Source organism: Oncorhynchus mykiss, chromosome 6, assembly GCF_013265735.2.
Source record: "Oncorhynchus mykiss isolate Arlee chromosome 6, USDA_OmykA_1.1, whole genome shotgun sequence".
NCBI lineage: Eukaryota > Metazoa > Chordata > Actinopteri > Salmoniformes > Salmonidae > Oncorhynchus > Oncorhynchus mykiss.
Window position 1 is genome coordinate 62,133,419 of NC_048570.1, and position 16,380 is coordinate 62,149,798.

The 16,380-nt window shown below is 42.3% G+C and overlaps 1 protein-coding gene across 2 annotated transcripts in view; it reads right to left on the reverse strand.

Annotated features, from left to right (window-relative positions):
- LOC110526287 (cadherin-16) overlaps positions 1-16,105 on the reverse strand; it is a 38,296-nt gene extending 22,191 nt beyond the window's left edge. The window contains exons 1-12 of one of the 2 annotated variants that reach the window (XM_036980636.1): positions 15,995-16,105; positions 14,538-14,602; positions 14,292-14,390; positions 12,067-12,201; positions 11,584-11,713; positions 10,644-10,802; positions 9,934-10,130; positions 5,226-5,351; positions 3,810-3,960; positions 3,372-3,584; positions 2,933-3,009; positions 206-397 (exon numbers count right to left, since the gene is read on the reverse strand). In XM_036980636.1, coding sequence (XP_036836531.1) covers positions 206-397; positions 2,933-3,009; positions 3,372-3,584; positions 3,810-3,960; positions 5,226-5,351; positions 9,934-10,130; positions 10,644-10,802; positions 11,584-11,713; positions 12,067-12,201; positions 14,292-14,390; positions 14,538-14,564 — 1,506 coding nt within the window. In that variant the 5' untranslated portion in view covers positions 14,565-14,602; positions 15,995-16,105. Of the gene's footprint in view, positions 1-205; positions 398-2,932; positions 3,010-3,371; positions 3,585-3,809; positions 3,961-5,225; positions 5,352-9,933; positions 10,131-10,643; positions 10,803-11,583; positions 11,714-12,066; positions 12,202-14,291; positions 14,391-14,537; positions 14,940-15,994 lie in introns of those variants that run through there. The other variant, XM_036980638.1, reaches the window with a different exon arrangement.
- Between the last annotated feature and the right edge of the window lie 275 nt (positions 16,106-16,380).

Sequence of the window (16,380 nt, forward strand, 5' to 3'; positions counted from 1 at the left end):
TGCATGTATATTTTCCTTATGGTTACTTAATGAAATGCATAATTATTAGAGTCAATATTGCATATTTCTATGAAGATATTATTACCATGTTAAGATCATGTTAAAATGCATCCTATTCATCGACATCTAGGGCTCTTTGGGTTGTGTCTTATTTGTGAATGAACAAGAGAGAATAGAGACTGTTGAATGAAGGAGATTGCCGTACCTTGGAGAGGATGAGGGAAACTTCATTGGTCTGCTTGTCTGTGACCAGCATGAACACCTCCTCCTCGTTGCCAGACTCCAGCCTGTAATTCACCTGCCAGCTGTCTCCTCCCCTCTCATCAGCATCCCATGCTGACACAGCCGTTACCGTGGCTCCCAAAGGAGCATCCTCTGCCAGGTGGAAGGGGCCATACTAAGAGAGAAGGGGAGAAAGGAGAGAGAAAGGTGACAGGAGAAAGGGAGCGAGGAGGGGGGATGAGGACAGGGAGAAGGAAAAGATAATGAAGCATGGGCATCTGCATAGCTTTCTTTTGGGCTCCCGAGTGGCGCAATGGTCTAAGGCGTCACTACAGATGCTGTGTCACAACCGGCCGTGATTGGGAGTCCCATAGGGCGGTGCCCAATTGGCCCAGTGTAGGCTGTCATTGTAAATAAGAATTTGTTCTTAACTGACTTGCCTAGTTAAATAAAGGTAAAATAAAAAAATAAAACAATTATCTCTGGGCTTTTAGGCTGGGTATCTGTAAAGCACTGTGTGACAACTATTGAAAAGGACTATAAAATAAATGTGATTTATTTTTAAAAATGTATAATTTAATATTATATTGATTTAGCTTGGAATTTGCACTTTTAGGATGACTCCATTGGTTCCGTTGTTCCAGGCTAACTAGCTAACTATATCAAGTGCATTTCAAATATTTGAACATATTTGACATAATCTAGGTTATGTATTTGACCCAGGTCTGGTGTGTCTATGCAGGCATGTCCCCTGTGGCCCTGTGTTGTTGACCTTCATTCACACACCTCCTATCTCTCTGCTTGGGAGTCCTTTAATCAGCCACTCACTGTGGCCCTCCACTGAAATGGCTGTGTCTCTGATCTGCCTGCCTGAGCTAGAGGGTCGCTGATACCATGGGTCTCACCACTCACCTGCCAGCTCCCTACAAACCCGATCACATGTTGCTGGAAAAAGCAGGGGCACTCTGGCGTGACCCACTCAAGAGCTTTTTCCACCTCTCTGTGTGTGTGTGTGTGTGTGTGTGTGTGTGTGTGTGTGTGTGTGTGTGTGTGTGTGTGTGTGTGTGTGTGTGTGTGTGTGTGTGTGTGTGTGTGTGTGTGTGTGTGTGTGTGTGTATGTGTGTGTGTGTGTGTGTGTGTGTGTGTGTGTGTGTGTGTGTGTGTGCCAGAGTGAGAGAATATGAGCCTGGGGCTGGCATCGACTCAAAAAATGATCGCCAGCATTGTTGAGGTGCATAGAGAATCCATAATGAGAATGGCTGTAAATCTTTTGGCATGGATTGAACCCAATGAGGAACAAACTGGATGACACTGGAATAACTCTAGAATATGAATATGTCTCCTGTATCTTAACAGTACCTTCTCTCACTCCGAGAGCATCTAAACATAGCAAGCACAGTTCGGGTTTACATTGACTTAGTCTAGCACCAGTGAGGACAACAACAGCTTTGTGCTTCATTGTCACATGTCCCCATTTTAAGATGGCGATTTGCTCCCACATCTTTCACAACTATCCTGTCTCCTGCATTATTCAGGAGGTGTGGGTGTAGACTGTTTTCCATTCTGGAACAGTATGTGAGAAAATGGTCTATCTTTGGCCCGTATACTGCATACCTTGAGGCCATCGCTAATCCAATGTTGTCTCATTGTGACCTCAGCGGTGACTTCATTATTAATGAGGATCGACTATGAAAAAGACAGCTGGAAACACTGACTGTCCCCAAAGATGCTCTCATAGATCAAAAATAGTGTTTATGTTAAGACTAAGGTCCCTTTCAGGGACACTCCCCCCGTACCAGAGGAGATGACGACACTGTGCGGCTAATGACATTTCTTATGAGTCACTTCTAAGGCCTTTTTATTGACAAATTCCAGAACAACGCAGTTCATTTCTGTACTAGAAGGGATGCATTTTTTCACTTTTAACCAAGTATTTCATATTTCATCTAGAACTGCTTTTTTGGACCAGTGAGCTCAGACATAATAGTAAATATTGCTCAGTGCGATGATTTTTCTATAAAGATGTGAAATGTTCCGACTGCTGTATGTGTGAGGGATATCATTTAGAGCTGTCTTATGGCGACGCTGTGGATTTGCCTATTCTATAAATAAAGGATTCTCACAGGCCTCATCTGAGGCTTATTCAGATTAACTCAGAGAACATTGTCCATTTGGAGCACAATGAGAAATAAACCCTACAATAATATGTTTCCATCTTTAAAGTTGTAGGATACTCATTTGATCACCCTGTTGTAGGAGAACTTTCCAGCAATGCAGGAAATGTAATGTAAAATGTAGTGTATTTGAGGTTTGAAAATGCTTCTGAAGTTTGTCATTTCCTCTCTGAAATTTCTGACTTGATTCTCCCTTACGAAAAATGGTCCATTAATTATAATCCACATAATAATTCACATTTTCTGTTGCTGAAGGATTACTTTCCTGCTGTAGCAAACTGGCTCAAATGAAGGTCCTACATTTGTATAAGCCTGAGATTAAAGCTTGGATCCCCCTCAAAGCACTCCATCTCGCTCCCCTCTGGGAAATCAAATCAGTGACCTGGAGGGAGAGTTCACACAGCAGCCATCCAACAGAAGAGAAACATCTAATATACTGTATAAGAGAGAGATTTTCAATGAGTGCCCTGAATCACGTCTATCCCCCAAACCCAAAATCACACTGTCAGTCCCCTCTTCAGCCTGTGTAAAGGTACCTCGTGTGGAGTGAAGACGGGTGGGTTGTTGTTTTCGTCCTGCACTGTCACAACCACAGTACAGGAGCTGTTTAGGCCTGCAAATGAAATCATCATCAGAGAGAGATAGGCTCCATTAGTGAGTCACTTAGTTTGGCATGCCTCTTTCATACTGAAGCCCTCAGTCTTAATCATGATCATCAGTCACTGTAGTGTCATATTTAAACAATATTCTCCTCAAAGGAAGCAGAGGGAAAACCTCCAACGTTACATCTGCTAGTCTAAAACTAATTTACACTACCACTGCACCCGTGTCTACATATCACAATAGGTTACTACTATAGAGTATCTCTGGATTATCTTTACATTGTACTATGTATACATTATCTTTGTGGAAGTAATCCCTCACCCCTCTCCCTAACACCACAGAACCACATTGCCATGCAGTACTGTTGGTCACCTTTAGCGTCCTCGGCAGTGATGGTCAGTGTGTACTGTGGGGCGGCTCCCTCCAGGTTGTCTGCCTGCACTGAGATGACCCCCGAGTCACGGTCCACCCGGAACAAGGCACGAGGGCTCTCTGGGATCTGGCCAACCAGCCGGTAGAAGATCCTCACGTTATCTGTTTTCGGATCATCGTTGTCGGCTGCTTGAACTGTGAGGATTTCCGTCCCTGGGAAAAGACCAAAGTCCTCACAGATTAGTGTGTGGGCAAAAACAAATTTTCTTTGAGTGAGAAACACAGAATCCTATTTTGAGCGTACTGATGAATTTCTCCATGTTTTTTTATTTTGGAGTATTTAGTTTCAAGCGTAAACAAAAGGCCTTTGCGATCTAGTATGTTCCAGAGTTGTCTGTAGGTGTGTGTTAAAAGAGTGTTCTGAGGGTTGTGCCTCACCCCGTGGGGCGAGCTCCTTGACCACGGTGTGGTACTGTGTGGTAGGGAACGTGGGCCTGTTGTCGTTGGCATCGCCCACCATCACCCTCAGCTCCACAGGCTTGGCGATCTCCCTGCCATCCGGACGCTCCACCACGATGCTGATCTGGAACTAACAGACAGAGGCACATGGGGTCATGTGCTTTTACAAAGTGTCTAGATCAAATCTCCCTGCCTGGACACACAGTGAGACCACAGACAGACACACTGGAATAACACAAAGTGCCAGCTCTCAGCCAGGAAAGATCTTCATGTTCTGTATTGAACGTGGCACAATTACACACTTGAACCACAGTCTGAGATGAAGCCACAACAATTTTGTATTCATTATATATTGAGCTTTCTTAGAACAGATGGCGGGTTGGAGGTGTGTGGGGTGTATGTGTGTGAATGAAATAAGTTGTTGCTTTTTTAGAGTGCAGATTGCTCACCCCCCCTTGCCCCTTTCACTCCGACCTGTCTTTAGAAGATGAAGCCATTAGGTTAACGATAGGCAGTGACAGTGCCAACACTCAGCGTGTCCATTGATTCCTTGACTGCTACTCAGCTCACAGAACTGAGGCATTTTGCTTGTATAGCGCCTTCTTTGACACATCCAGAGATGATTCATCATCTCTGCGCCCTATACGGGCACGCAACTCTGTCGACACCAAGCGAGAGGTACTGTACATGTGCATGCATCCCCTTCCTCCTCTCCTCCCGCTTCCCTCCATCAGCTGTAAGAGTCACATGTCGCTGACATATGAGTCTCAGTCAGTCAGCGGGGAACCGTCTCAATCAGGGAACCTGGACTGCCTCACTCGTGTTGTGTGAGGAGGTGGATCGATAGGCTGTGACTCAGTGTGATGCATGATGGAACATGACAACTCCATCATGATAGGTGACAGTCACTGCCAGGTAGGGATAGAGGAGAAGGAGGGAAGAGGGTGTGTGTCTATCTTTATAATTACTGTACTATAGGTATAGTTCAGACAGAATAGACTCTCTGAGGGCTTTCTGTAGAAACAGCACATCCAATACAGTGATGTGTTTTTCCTTGTGTCAGACCAGTGAGCAGTAAGGTCTCTGGCCAGACACGTTGCTTGCTACTCTGCAGAATGAACCCAAAGTCACCCTGTGCCAAAAAGTGATGTTTATCTAATCCTGTACAGCTTTGGAGCTTAGCTTCTTGGCAAACTGCAGAGGAGGAAAAAAGACACGTTGGGATTTGAATCATGACGCTCCTTTTCTTGTTTACCCAGATTTTCCTCCGTCCTTTCAGTGTAATGTTGTACATCACATTACATGACTATGCGTTCGCAGCCCTAACAAGTCCTTACTATATGATAAAGACAGGAGGTACGATACAATATGAATGAAAAATGTGTGGTCACTCACCTGGTCCTGAGTCTCTCTGTCTAGTGGGGCGTTGAGAGAGATGACTCCCTCTCTGCTGACAGTGAACAGCATCTCTGGGAATTCCCCCTCCAGGCTATACTCTACCAGACCTCCACTCCACTTCACCTAGACACAGCATAGGGAAGCAGGGAAAGCACAGAACAGCTCATAAACTGAACATGGTCAATTCAACGTTCTCTCTGAACTGCGGGATTGTAGGATTGACCCCCCTCTTCCGCTGTTCCCACTCTCTGTCTCTCTCATGTACCTAGGCTTTACTAGAAAGGGAAACCCTGACCTTTAGTTAAAACCTGTGAGGTGTTTAACCTGTTATGATAAAGTGCTGCGTCAATGTACAGGAAGTGATGAGGACCAGAGACCTCTTCCAAAACAAAAGCTCATACATGTTGGATGGGGAGCTTCCACTGATTTAAACCACAGGGCCGGACAGGGTATGATTGGCTCAGAGGACCCCATGAAACAGCACCCAAGAAGGAGAGGTCGCCGGCAGAGACACAGAGGGCATGTGCATCTCCTCAACACACTGTCACACTCCACTCCATTGTTTTGGAGCTGGCTCCCCAAACACTGAGGCTGTGTATACACAAGCCCCTCTTCTCACGACTGCTGTCTTCCCAGTGTCATGGTATTTCAGGGCCTCAGTGCTTTGAAGAGATGTAGTATATAACAATGTTATTAATGACTTGGTTGTTCTAAAAATGGATATGAGTAGAGTACACTGTAGCTGATGTAATGTTTTGCTTTCTGTGCTTTTTTTTAACAGCTTGCAGTGCACGCTCTGACTTCTCTGTCACCTTGTGAATAAGCAGTCTTAAAGGGCAATTCCGACACTTTTCAACCTCATATTCATTATCTCCAGCATCATACCGGTGTCTACATATGTGAAAACGGCGTGTTTCTATGATCTGTGGTTAAAAAGATAAGAAGAAAAGTCCGAAAAATGTATCTGTGACATCAGTGATTTTCAAAACCTGCAACGAGTTTCTAGCCTGAGGGAAGGTCTTTTCTTTCTCCTCACGTCACCAAGAAATTCTCACAGTGTTTGAAAATCACCATTTTTTAAATGTTTTCACTTTTGATGATGTCATCGGGTAGAACTTTGTAACTTTGTATATTTTTCTTCAAAACTTTGAAATGTGCCGTTTTCACATTTGTAGACACTGCTATTGTGCTGGAGATAATGAAAATGAGGTTGAAAAGTGGGGTAATTGCCCGTTAAGTGCATAACTACTGTATTTCTAATAGACAAATCTGACTTCCATGTATACGAAGTATGCACAATGTGGAATTCTCCTGCCTTGATTTAGCCTAATCGTTATTTTGGAAAAAGACCGAAAATGACCAAAGAGGAGCAATGCTTCTTGAGACCAACAACCAAAGTGCAGCTGTAACAATATCAATGACTGAAGGAAAATATTTTGAAAGACAAATGCACGATAGAAGAGAAACCCATGAGCATAACGCTTCATGTGTCTCACAACATTTTACTGAGTAGGAACACGACTTTCCATGCTGCTGATAGTAAAGGGCTCCCAGCCATACTCAGTCTTTCAACATGACCCCCCCCCAATCTGCTTGGTAACAGCACAGCTATGAGTCCTACCGCCTACATACACATGGTGGTAAATGCAGAGTGGGTGGAGAGAGGCTTTTCCCATCATGTAGGCATCATCACCAGTGGTGGATTCTACACTGTTAACCCTTTACATGGACATGCAGATGTGGTGTTATGTGCTGCCCCGACAACTATAATTATAATATAGTAATAGCATGTTGACAAACAGATTACTACTAAGTAAATGCACTGTAAAAAAAAACACAAGTAATAGCCGATATAATATTTACATCGCAGTATAAAATAGTATACATCATGATAAAATAGTATACATCATGATGATTTGTGGACCTTTGTAGCTCTTGGCTCAGTTGGTAGAGCATGACGCTTGTAACACCAAGGTAGTGGGTTTGATTCCCGGGACCACCCATCCATAAAATATATGCACGCATGACTGTGGATAAAAGCGTCTGCTAAATGGCATATTTTATTATTATTTTGCAATCAGATTTAAAAGAAGCTTCTAGTTTTGTGAGGGTTTGAGAATCTCAAGAACAGAGTCATCTTGTACTTTAAACCTGAGCCATGTTTTTCTGTCAGCAGCCCACCTCCCCGACCCTGCCTATGAGCTGTGAAGAGCTCTAGAGTACAACCTCTAGCACATTCTCTCTCAATCTCTCTCACAAACACACATAGACACACACATTTATGTTTTCCGGCAGAGATTAGGAGGATTTGCTTGAGATTTTGCCTGTCCACATTTGGATGGATTTTATTTTATGTTGGTAAATTGGCATGGAAAATGTGAAAAAGATCAAATCTGCCCATGTTTTGAGTCCACACGTTTTCAGTGGGCGGATGGCACTGGCGTGAGTGAGAGGAGGAGGAGAGGGAGAAGAGGAGGAGGAGGGGAGTTGCTGTTGCGACACCCACAGACCACACTGAAATGTAGAAATACACATATTTGCAGCAAATCATGACTTTATGTTCTCAAGTTTGCATTACTGTCTTAAGGTCTCGAGTTTGCATTTCTGTCCATGTTCCATTGTTGTAAGCATCTATATTTAGAAAACAGACTATTGTTCAATTTTTGTAAGCACCTATATATTGAACACAGACTATTGTTCCATTGTTATAAGCACCTATATATAGAACACAGACTATTGTTCCATTGTTATAAGCACCTATATATAGAACAGACTATTGTTCCATTGTTGTAAGCACCTATATATAGAACACAGACTATTGTTCCATTGTTATAAGCACCTATATATAGAACACATACTATTGTTCCATTGTTGTAAGCACCTATATATAGAACACAGACTATTGTTCCATTGTTATAAGCACCTATATATAGAACACATACTATTGTTCCATTGTTATAAGCACCTATATATAGAACACATACTATTGTTCCATTGTTGTAAGCACCTATATATAGAACACAGACTATTGTTCCATTGTTATAAGCACCTATATATAGAACAGACTATTGTTCCATTGTTGTAAGCACCTATATATAGAACACAGACTATTGTTCCATTGTTGTAAGCACCTATATATAGAACAGACTATTGTTCCATTGTTGTAAGCACCTACATATAGAACACATACTAATGTTCCATTGTTGTAAACACCTATATATAGAACAGACTATTGTTCCATTGTTATAAGCACCTATATATAGAACACATACTATTGTTCCATTGTTGTAAGCACCTATATATAGAACAGACTATTGTTCCATTGTTGTAAGCACCTATATATAGAACACATACTATTGTTCCATTGTTGTAAGCACCTATATATAGAACACAGACTATTGTTCCATTGTTGTAAGCACCTATATATATAGAAAACAGACTATTGTTTTCCAGACTAATAAATGTTGATAGAGATGCAGAGAAGATCAATACTACTGAGTAGTTACAGAACGTCCTGTTTTCCTCTTTCTGATAATGTCAGATGTTTCCAGTTATTTACGCAGCTTTAGTGATTTGGTGCTGATGCAAGCACTGGGCCGTGGCTGATATTATAAATGTTGAATAACAAGCTGAAGGTCAGACTGTAAAGAAGACCAGGTGCAGATACAGAGACACTGGCCCCGGACAGAGCACAGAGACTATTCAATCACAACCGCTAAGTCAGAAACAAAGTGTGATGTTTGATTGAACAATCTTTGACATTATAGACACACACACACAGACACACACACACACACACACCACCAACAGAACCTCAGGCTGCAGTGACTCAGGCAGTGGAAAGCCTAGGGGTATGAATGACATTAATAATGCACACCTTGGTCTCTTAAGGGGGGGGGGGGGGGGGGGTTAAAAAGACAACAACACAACTGCAGTATCCTGATGGTTCACCCATTCCATTCCATTATTACATTTTACAATGAACAGTCAAATAAAATATTGGATGAAAGTTCACAGTGTTTGATATTTGTCAGATGATCCCTTTCCATGATTCTATACTAGAGGCAAAGGTCACCTGAGCATGTAATGTATGCAGGAATATCCCTGAAAGCATCACTGTGTGTCACCTGTGAGATGGGGATGGAGAAGGAGCATGATACTAGTCACCTGTAAGATGGGGTAGGGGCCAGGGAGGTTCTACCTGTGAGATGGGAATGGGGTAGGGTCTAGGGAGGTTCTACCTGTGAGATGTGGATGGAGTAGGGGCCAGGGACGTTCTACCTGTGAGATAGGGATGGAGTAGGGGCCAGGGTGATTCTACCTGTGAGATGGGAATGGGATAGGGGCCAGGGTGATTCTACCTGTGAGATGGGAATGGGGTAGGGTCCAGGGAGGTTCTACCTGTGAGATGGGGTAGGGGCCAGGAATGTTATACATGTGAGATGTGGATGGGGTAGAGGCCAGGAAGGTTATACCTGTGAGATGGGGTAGGGGCCAGGAAGGTTATACCTGTGAGATGTGGATGGGGTAGGGACTAGGAAGGTTCTACCTGTGAGATGGGATGGGGTAGGGACCAGGAAGGTACCTGTGAGATGGAGATGGGATAGGGTCCAGGGAGGTTCTACCTGTGAGATGGGGATGGGATAGGGTCCAGTGAGGTTCTACTTGTGAGATGGGGATGGGATAGGGTCCAGGGAGGTTCTACCTGTGAGATAGGGATGGGGTAGGGGCCAGGGAGGTTCTCCTGGAGGCGAACAGGGTCCGGTGACGCCCAGGTGTTCCCCGTCACCTCCACTGTCACGATGCCCGTGGAGAAGAAAGCGTTGGGTTTCCCCCCCATGTCCTTCACCATCACTGACAGCTTGTAGCGACCACACATCTCTGGGTCCAGGGTGGAAGCCCCTGGAACACACACACACACACATATCAATATATTACAATCAGAGAGCTGCATTACGTTGTTCACAGACAGCACGTTGAAAAAAGCGGGAAAACATTGTTAATAACCCACTAACAAGTACATCATAAAGACGTAATTAGCTAATTTCACAGTTAAATGGCCCCTATAGCGGCAGCCAATGGGGTGGATTGGGGTTGTTAGTGTTGTCTAGCTTCAGTCAAGCTGTAACATAAGGGCACCAGCACTGTGCAGAAATAGTCAATAAATCCAGAAATAACACCAGCACTGTCCAAATTGGGACTTTTTAAAATCAGATTTAACTGGTGTATGTGTGTATGTGTGTACGTATGTGTGTGTGTACGGGGATGTGCGTGTGTGTATGTGGATTGTGCCCGTGTGTGTATGTGGATTGAGAAGGGGTGTACTAAGTAATTCATTTAACAGTGAACAGAGAAAAGTAAGACAATACCATGTAGAATAAAACAGGGCAGCTGAGTGAGGGGCCTGTAACTCACCGTCCTCAGTGAGAGACACCTCGCCGGTCACAGAGTCTATGAAGAACATGTGACTGGAGGGGATCCTGGGGGTCTGGTCCATCAGGCTGAAGCGCAGGTCAGCATGGGCTGTGTTACGGTCGTCACGGTCAGATGCCCCCACCTGCATGAATGAGATCCCTAGCCAAGAGACAGAGAGACAAGCTTCTTTACCGCTGTGTACATTCACACTGTGATTTGACTAGCATGACAATGCCTCGTTCTTATAGTGAAACATCCTTACACAGTCGAAATGCTAGTATTCCTCCTGGACAATCTTGATTTAATTATGATAACCTTCTGACTTTATTCTAACATCATTTGTCATGGCTTTGCATTTGGTAAAAACATTACTTGTTAACATATTTGTATCTACTGTAGTTCATTTGAATAGAGGGTCACTTTATGGGGTTATTAATATAATATCCTCTCAATGTAAAGTCTGCTCTTCAATTTCTTCAATTTCCTGAAGGTCATGTCCCAATGTAATCAATGGTAACCCACTATTATCTGGTGGTGTGATGCTCACACACGCACACAGCTCCCTCCACTCAAACGCGAGTCTCCTCAGTGACATAAATCCAGACGCTTGAGTCATCTCTGACGCAAGAACTCAAAGAACTACCCCACAATAGCCCAAGATCAGACTGTAGTAAGACTTCAATAAAAAAAGATGAAGCACATCACCTCTACTTCTAATACACATACCGTACATGTCCTTCACTAGAGCCATGTGGATAGTTCAGGTGATACTATTCATGTATAAGTCATAAAGATTCAGACAATGCAAACATCACTCATCAGTGTGTATCAAGAAATAAACTCATGAATGTGTCACAAATTAAAATCCCTTCTGTGAACTCCGGTATTTGTTTTGTCCTGAATGGTGGATGGGCTCTATGTTCTGGCTAGTACAACCAACCTTTCAGAAGTCCCAGCTGCACACTGCCTCTCATGCTCTCCTCGATAAACACAGGCACGTTGTCGTTTTTGTCAATGACGCATACCTCCACCATAAAGCTCTGAGACTGCACGGATGCTGAGAAGGACACCTGCGAAAAGCACAAAGTAAATGCAAACTGTAAGTATGAAGGGCAAATATAAGTTCATATAGACACATACGGAAGGTAGCCTGAAGATCTACTTTGATTGTAATTAACTAAGGAGCCTATGTCTCATTTGGTGTTGCTAGACAGTACATTGTTTGAGGACATTGTTTCTCTCAAGCCAGAGATAATACACCCCAATTAAAACAAATCATTGCAATATTTCGCATTCAATTTTATGGTATTTTTGATGAGGATGATTATAATTTCGTTCATTGAATTCTCACAGGTCATAATCACATGTATTGTAAACATATCACTACATGCTTAGATAATGCCATAAATGTGTGACTGTCAACCTGCAGAGAGTAAGATGGCTGCTTCTCTCTGTCCAGAGGCTTCAAGGCGTAAAGAAATCCTGCCTCAACTCCAAAGATCCCCTCATCGTCCCCTGTCACCACCACGTCAGTGGAGGTAGCTGGGAGGTTAGGGAGCTGTGTTGGACAAGTACAAAAATATGACTTAAATTTACAAGTCCCTCTTCTGTCACACCCTGATCTGTTTCACCTGTTCAAAAGTGATCGTATCTACCCCCTCCAGGTGTTGCTTATTTTCCCCAGTGTATTTATCCCTGTGTTTCCTGTCTCTCAGTGCCAGATCGTCTTGTATGTTTTGTCAAGTCAATCATCGTGTTTTTCCTGTACTCCTTTTCTGTTCTCTTTTTATAGTCCTCCCAGTTCGGACTCCTGCCTGACTCTGGACTATTTTCCTGCCTGCCTGATCATCCTGCCTGCCCTGACCTTGATTCTGCCTTCCCTTCGGTACCTATTAGACTCTGATCTGGTTTTGACCTTTTTGCCTGTCCGCGACCATTCTCTTGCCTACCCCTTTGGATGAATAAACATTGTAAGACTCCAACCATCTGCCTCCTGTGTCTGCATCTGCGTCTCGCCTTGTGCCTTGATATCTTCAATACAATTAGACTTTAACTTTAGTATTCTCGGCAAGAGTCACATGTGCAGCTAAAATAAAACGTCTGCTTACTGTGTGTGGGCAAATGTTGACCTTTTACGTCAAAGTTGAAAAGATAACTATGTCACTGCAAGCACAGGAGATCTCTGGGCCTTGTGTAATGAATTTTTGCTCTGTTCATAAAAAGTCAATTGAACATTCACCCATTCTATGATGTGTAAATGGTTGAGTATGTGTATGTATAGCTCCATCTGGCAATCCTTTTGACTCTTTTGAGTGAGCGGTTATGTGTCATAATGACCGTTGATATTTTCCCCCTTGTGGAAAACTTGTTCACCGCTGACAGTTTGTTCTCAAGGGTGTCACAAGCTGCTGGCAGAGGGGCTGTCACGAAACAGACGCCCTCTGGTCCAGACCCACAATCCCCGTGTCTGGCTCGGCCATGGTCAGGTATGAATGGGTATCCTAGTCATGGTGCTGTGTGACTGTCTGTCGTAGAGGACTGTCATGCAGCCTGGCCTGGTATGGTGTTATTGTTGCATGGCTAGAGCAGCCTATAAAACAGCAGCATGCTGGTGATCTCGTGTTTCCAATCAGCACTGCATGTTTTACGACTTCACATACCACATAGCAACTGGTTCTCAGCCGCCACAGCCGTGCCAATGATCTCAGCATGCGTTTAACTCCCGAGAACCCAACATTTTGATTTGGTCTGGGAAACTTATTTTTTGACTGCCCCATAACCTAATTTTAGACCAACAGGCTGAAAAGTTTATATTTAAGACTATGCAGTGGTTGACAAAGTAGCTAATCGTTCAAAACCAAACATTCTTCTCTTGTTATGCCTCTAATGTGTTGACATGAAATGCAAATGTTTTCATGACAGAAATGTACCTTTTTCATTCTTGCATTCATGTTGTGATAAAACACAACAGCTATCATGTGCCAGAGCAGAATATCTGAGAAGATCAGAGCCGTTCAAATAGTAAAACAGGTGAGAAAACAACTCTGTCAGTGCCTTTTCTGCTCAAGAACACACATTTTTAAGTAATAATGTTGTCCTTTCCACCCTAACACTAAGTTGTGCCAATTGTCTGATCTCCACCATGTCCACCATTAAAGTGAATCTGAGATGTGTTTTGATCATACATCATGCAAAAGGGAAGAACATTGACTGGACTCAAAAAGGCGTCCAATTACAGTGTCAAACACATGCACAGCCGGGACAAACTTGATGATTTATAAGTGCCATTTTGAAAAGAATCCTCCTGCCATGAATGCAGGGCTGATGGTCTAGCATTGAACAGACAGCCAGAGGCGTTCCAATTTTTGTTTCGGGATGAGGGGGCTATGCGGGAGTAGCTCCGTCATAATTATATCTTGAGCACTAAGTGTAGTGCAAGAGCGAAACATTGTATGGCCCTTCTCTCTCTTTAACTTGCATACAGCCATTAATACATCAATCTCAGCAGGCCCAGGGATGCATCACACAGACTGGCAGCAATATGGAGAGAATTATTCCTTAATTATTATTCCCCTATAAGCAAGCTGCTTTGTTGTAAATGTTTATTTTTTTTTGGCAAAAATGGTCAATCTAACTGAAATGTCTTACCTTAGCCAGGTACCATGGGAAAATACCATCATAGTTTTCAGGGACGCCAATTTTAAGATTGGCCCCTGAGCACTGTGCAGGAGTCTGAAGTACCACCAACTACACAATTCCAAGGAGACAAAGGACAGCATGAATTTCAATAATTTAGTTTAAGTTTGTTTTCACAAAAACAGTATAAAAAAAGGATAATAATCTGAGATTGCTATAATAACTTGTGAAGGCCACATTCAAAGGAAGCATACTTACAGTCAGTGTAATGATAAAGATGGACATAACTTATCTTCTAGTCATGTGTTTCTGTAACTGTATATCTGTAAAGTCAGGATGCACAACATTTCCAATCAAACAGTGGTTATCTTTTACGTTTGGGAACACATGGTTTCTATAATTTCTGTCTTGTTACTGATTGATTCTCACTGTTATAAAGCAGAGAAAGAAAGATGGAGAAAGAAAAACAATGTGAAGGCTGCATGTGCAACTATTCTATTTTACTAATCTTTTAAAACATTTTTTTTTAAACTAGACCTACCAATCTGCGGAATCAACCATCTTTAAAAGAAAATAATTTAAAAAGTAAATAAATACAACTTCAATAGGCCTACATCTGTGCAAGAAAATGTTTAATTTAAATGCCTGTTAGGTTAAACATATACTCAGTAGCCATGGGCAGTAGGCCTACATGGTACATTAATGTCTCATCACATTCACAGACCTAAAAGCTGAACTAACCCTGCAACCTGGACTCAAGGGTAGACGTAACATAGTCAATATAAAATCTGGGTCACTCAAATTAGTTTATGTTTCAAATTACAATTTCTATATGTTGCGAATTCCAATTTGTGTGATATTTCATGAATTACAATTTGTTCAATATGTTACAAATTTGAATGATATGTTACGAATTACAATTTGTTTTGGCTAACGTTAGCTAGGTGGCTAACACTAACGTTCGCTAGGTGGCTAACACTAACGTTAGCTTGGTGGTTAACATTAGCTAGGTTAGGGGTTAATGGTTAGGGGAAGGGTTAGCTAACATGCTAAGTAGTTGCAAAGTCACAAAAAAGTAGTAAGTAGTTTCAAGGTTATGCACCCGGCCAACAACCCTCCTTTAGTTTTTTGCCTTAAGTAGCCTTCTGTCTTGTGTAACCATATCGAAGCCATACTATTTTGAGTGTACTATGTCACGTATAGTCTATGAGACCGGGCTGCACTCTCTGTTTCCAGCACACGATTACACCTGCGACACAAAACAGCCTAGCAATGAATTGTTCTCTCAATAAAAATAATAAATAAATATTATGACTTTATAGTATGTGTTATATGGTCACAAAGGAGAAGGCAATTGGCACAAGAAAGAGTTAAGGATGAGATTTTGCATTCCAATAAATGACCCCAAAATAAAATTATGCTGGGCACAAGTCGTAGGAACCCCTGTGCCTCGCTCATCGCGCCGCAGACAGCAATTCACAACACCCATAGGCCATTCGCTTGGAACAATATTTAGATGTCTTATTATGATTTACAAAGACCGGCGAATGAAAACAAACGCACTCTCTCAAAATCAACCTGTAGGTCAGAATAAGAGCCTGTACCTCACAAAATCTGAATAAATGACTGGCAAACATCACTTATCTACCTAACACTCCACGATCATTTTTATAACTAAATTTTCATTCGAAAACGTTATATTTATTTTGTCTTACCTTCTCTCAATCTTGTGCGTGTTCCCTATGAAGGTGGGAGAACGGTTTGAATAGTGTGGAAAAACGAAGTGCGTTTGCAGGACTCTCCAGTTTAATGTTTTACTACCTTGTTTCCTTCCAGTAATTCTGTTGGTCAACAAGACTCCAGTCCACTGAACAATCTAATGAATGAATATTTATGAGGACATAAATCAAATAACAAGGAGGTCTGTTTTAAATATATATACACCTTTCGTTTTTGGTGTAGCCTAATTGTTTTATGATCTGGGTAAGAAAAAATATGGAATAGTTGTATTTCATTTTTTTTATTAAAAAAATTCAAATGTAAACATAAGGAAATTATTAAATATTAAAAGGAAGTGCAAATCAACTGTATTTAAAGCAAA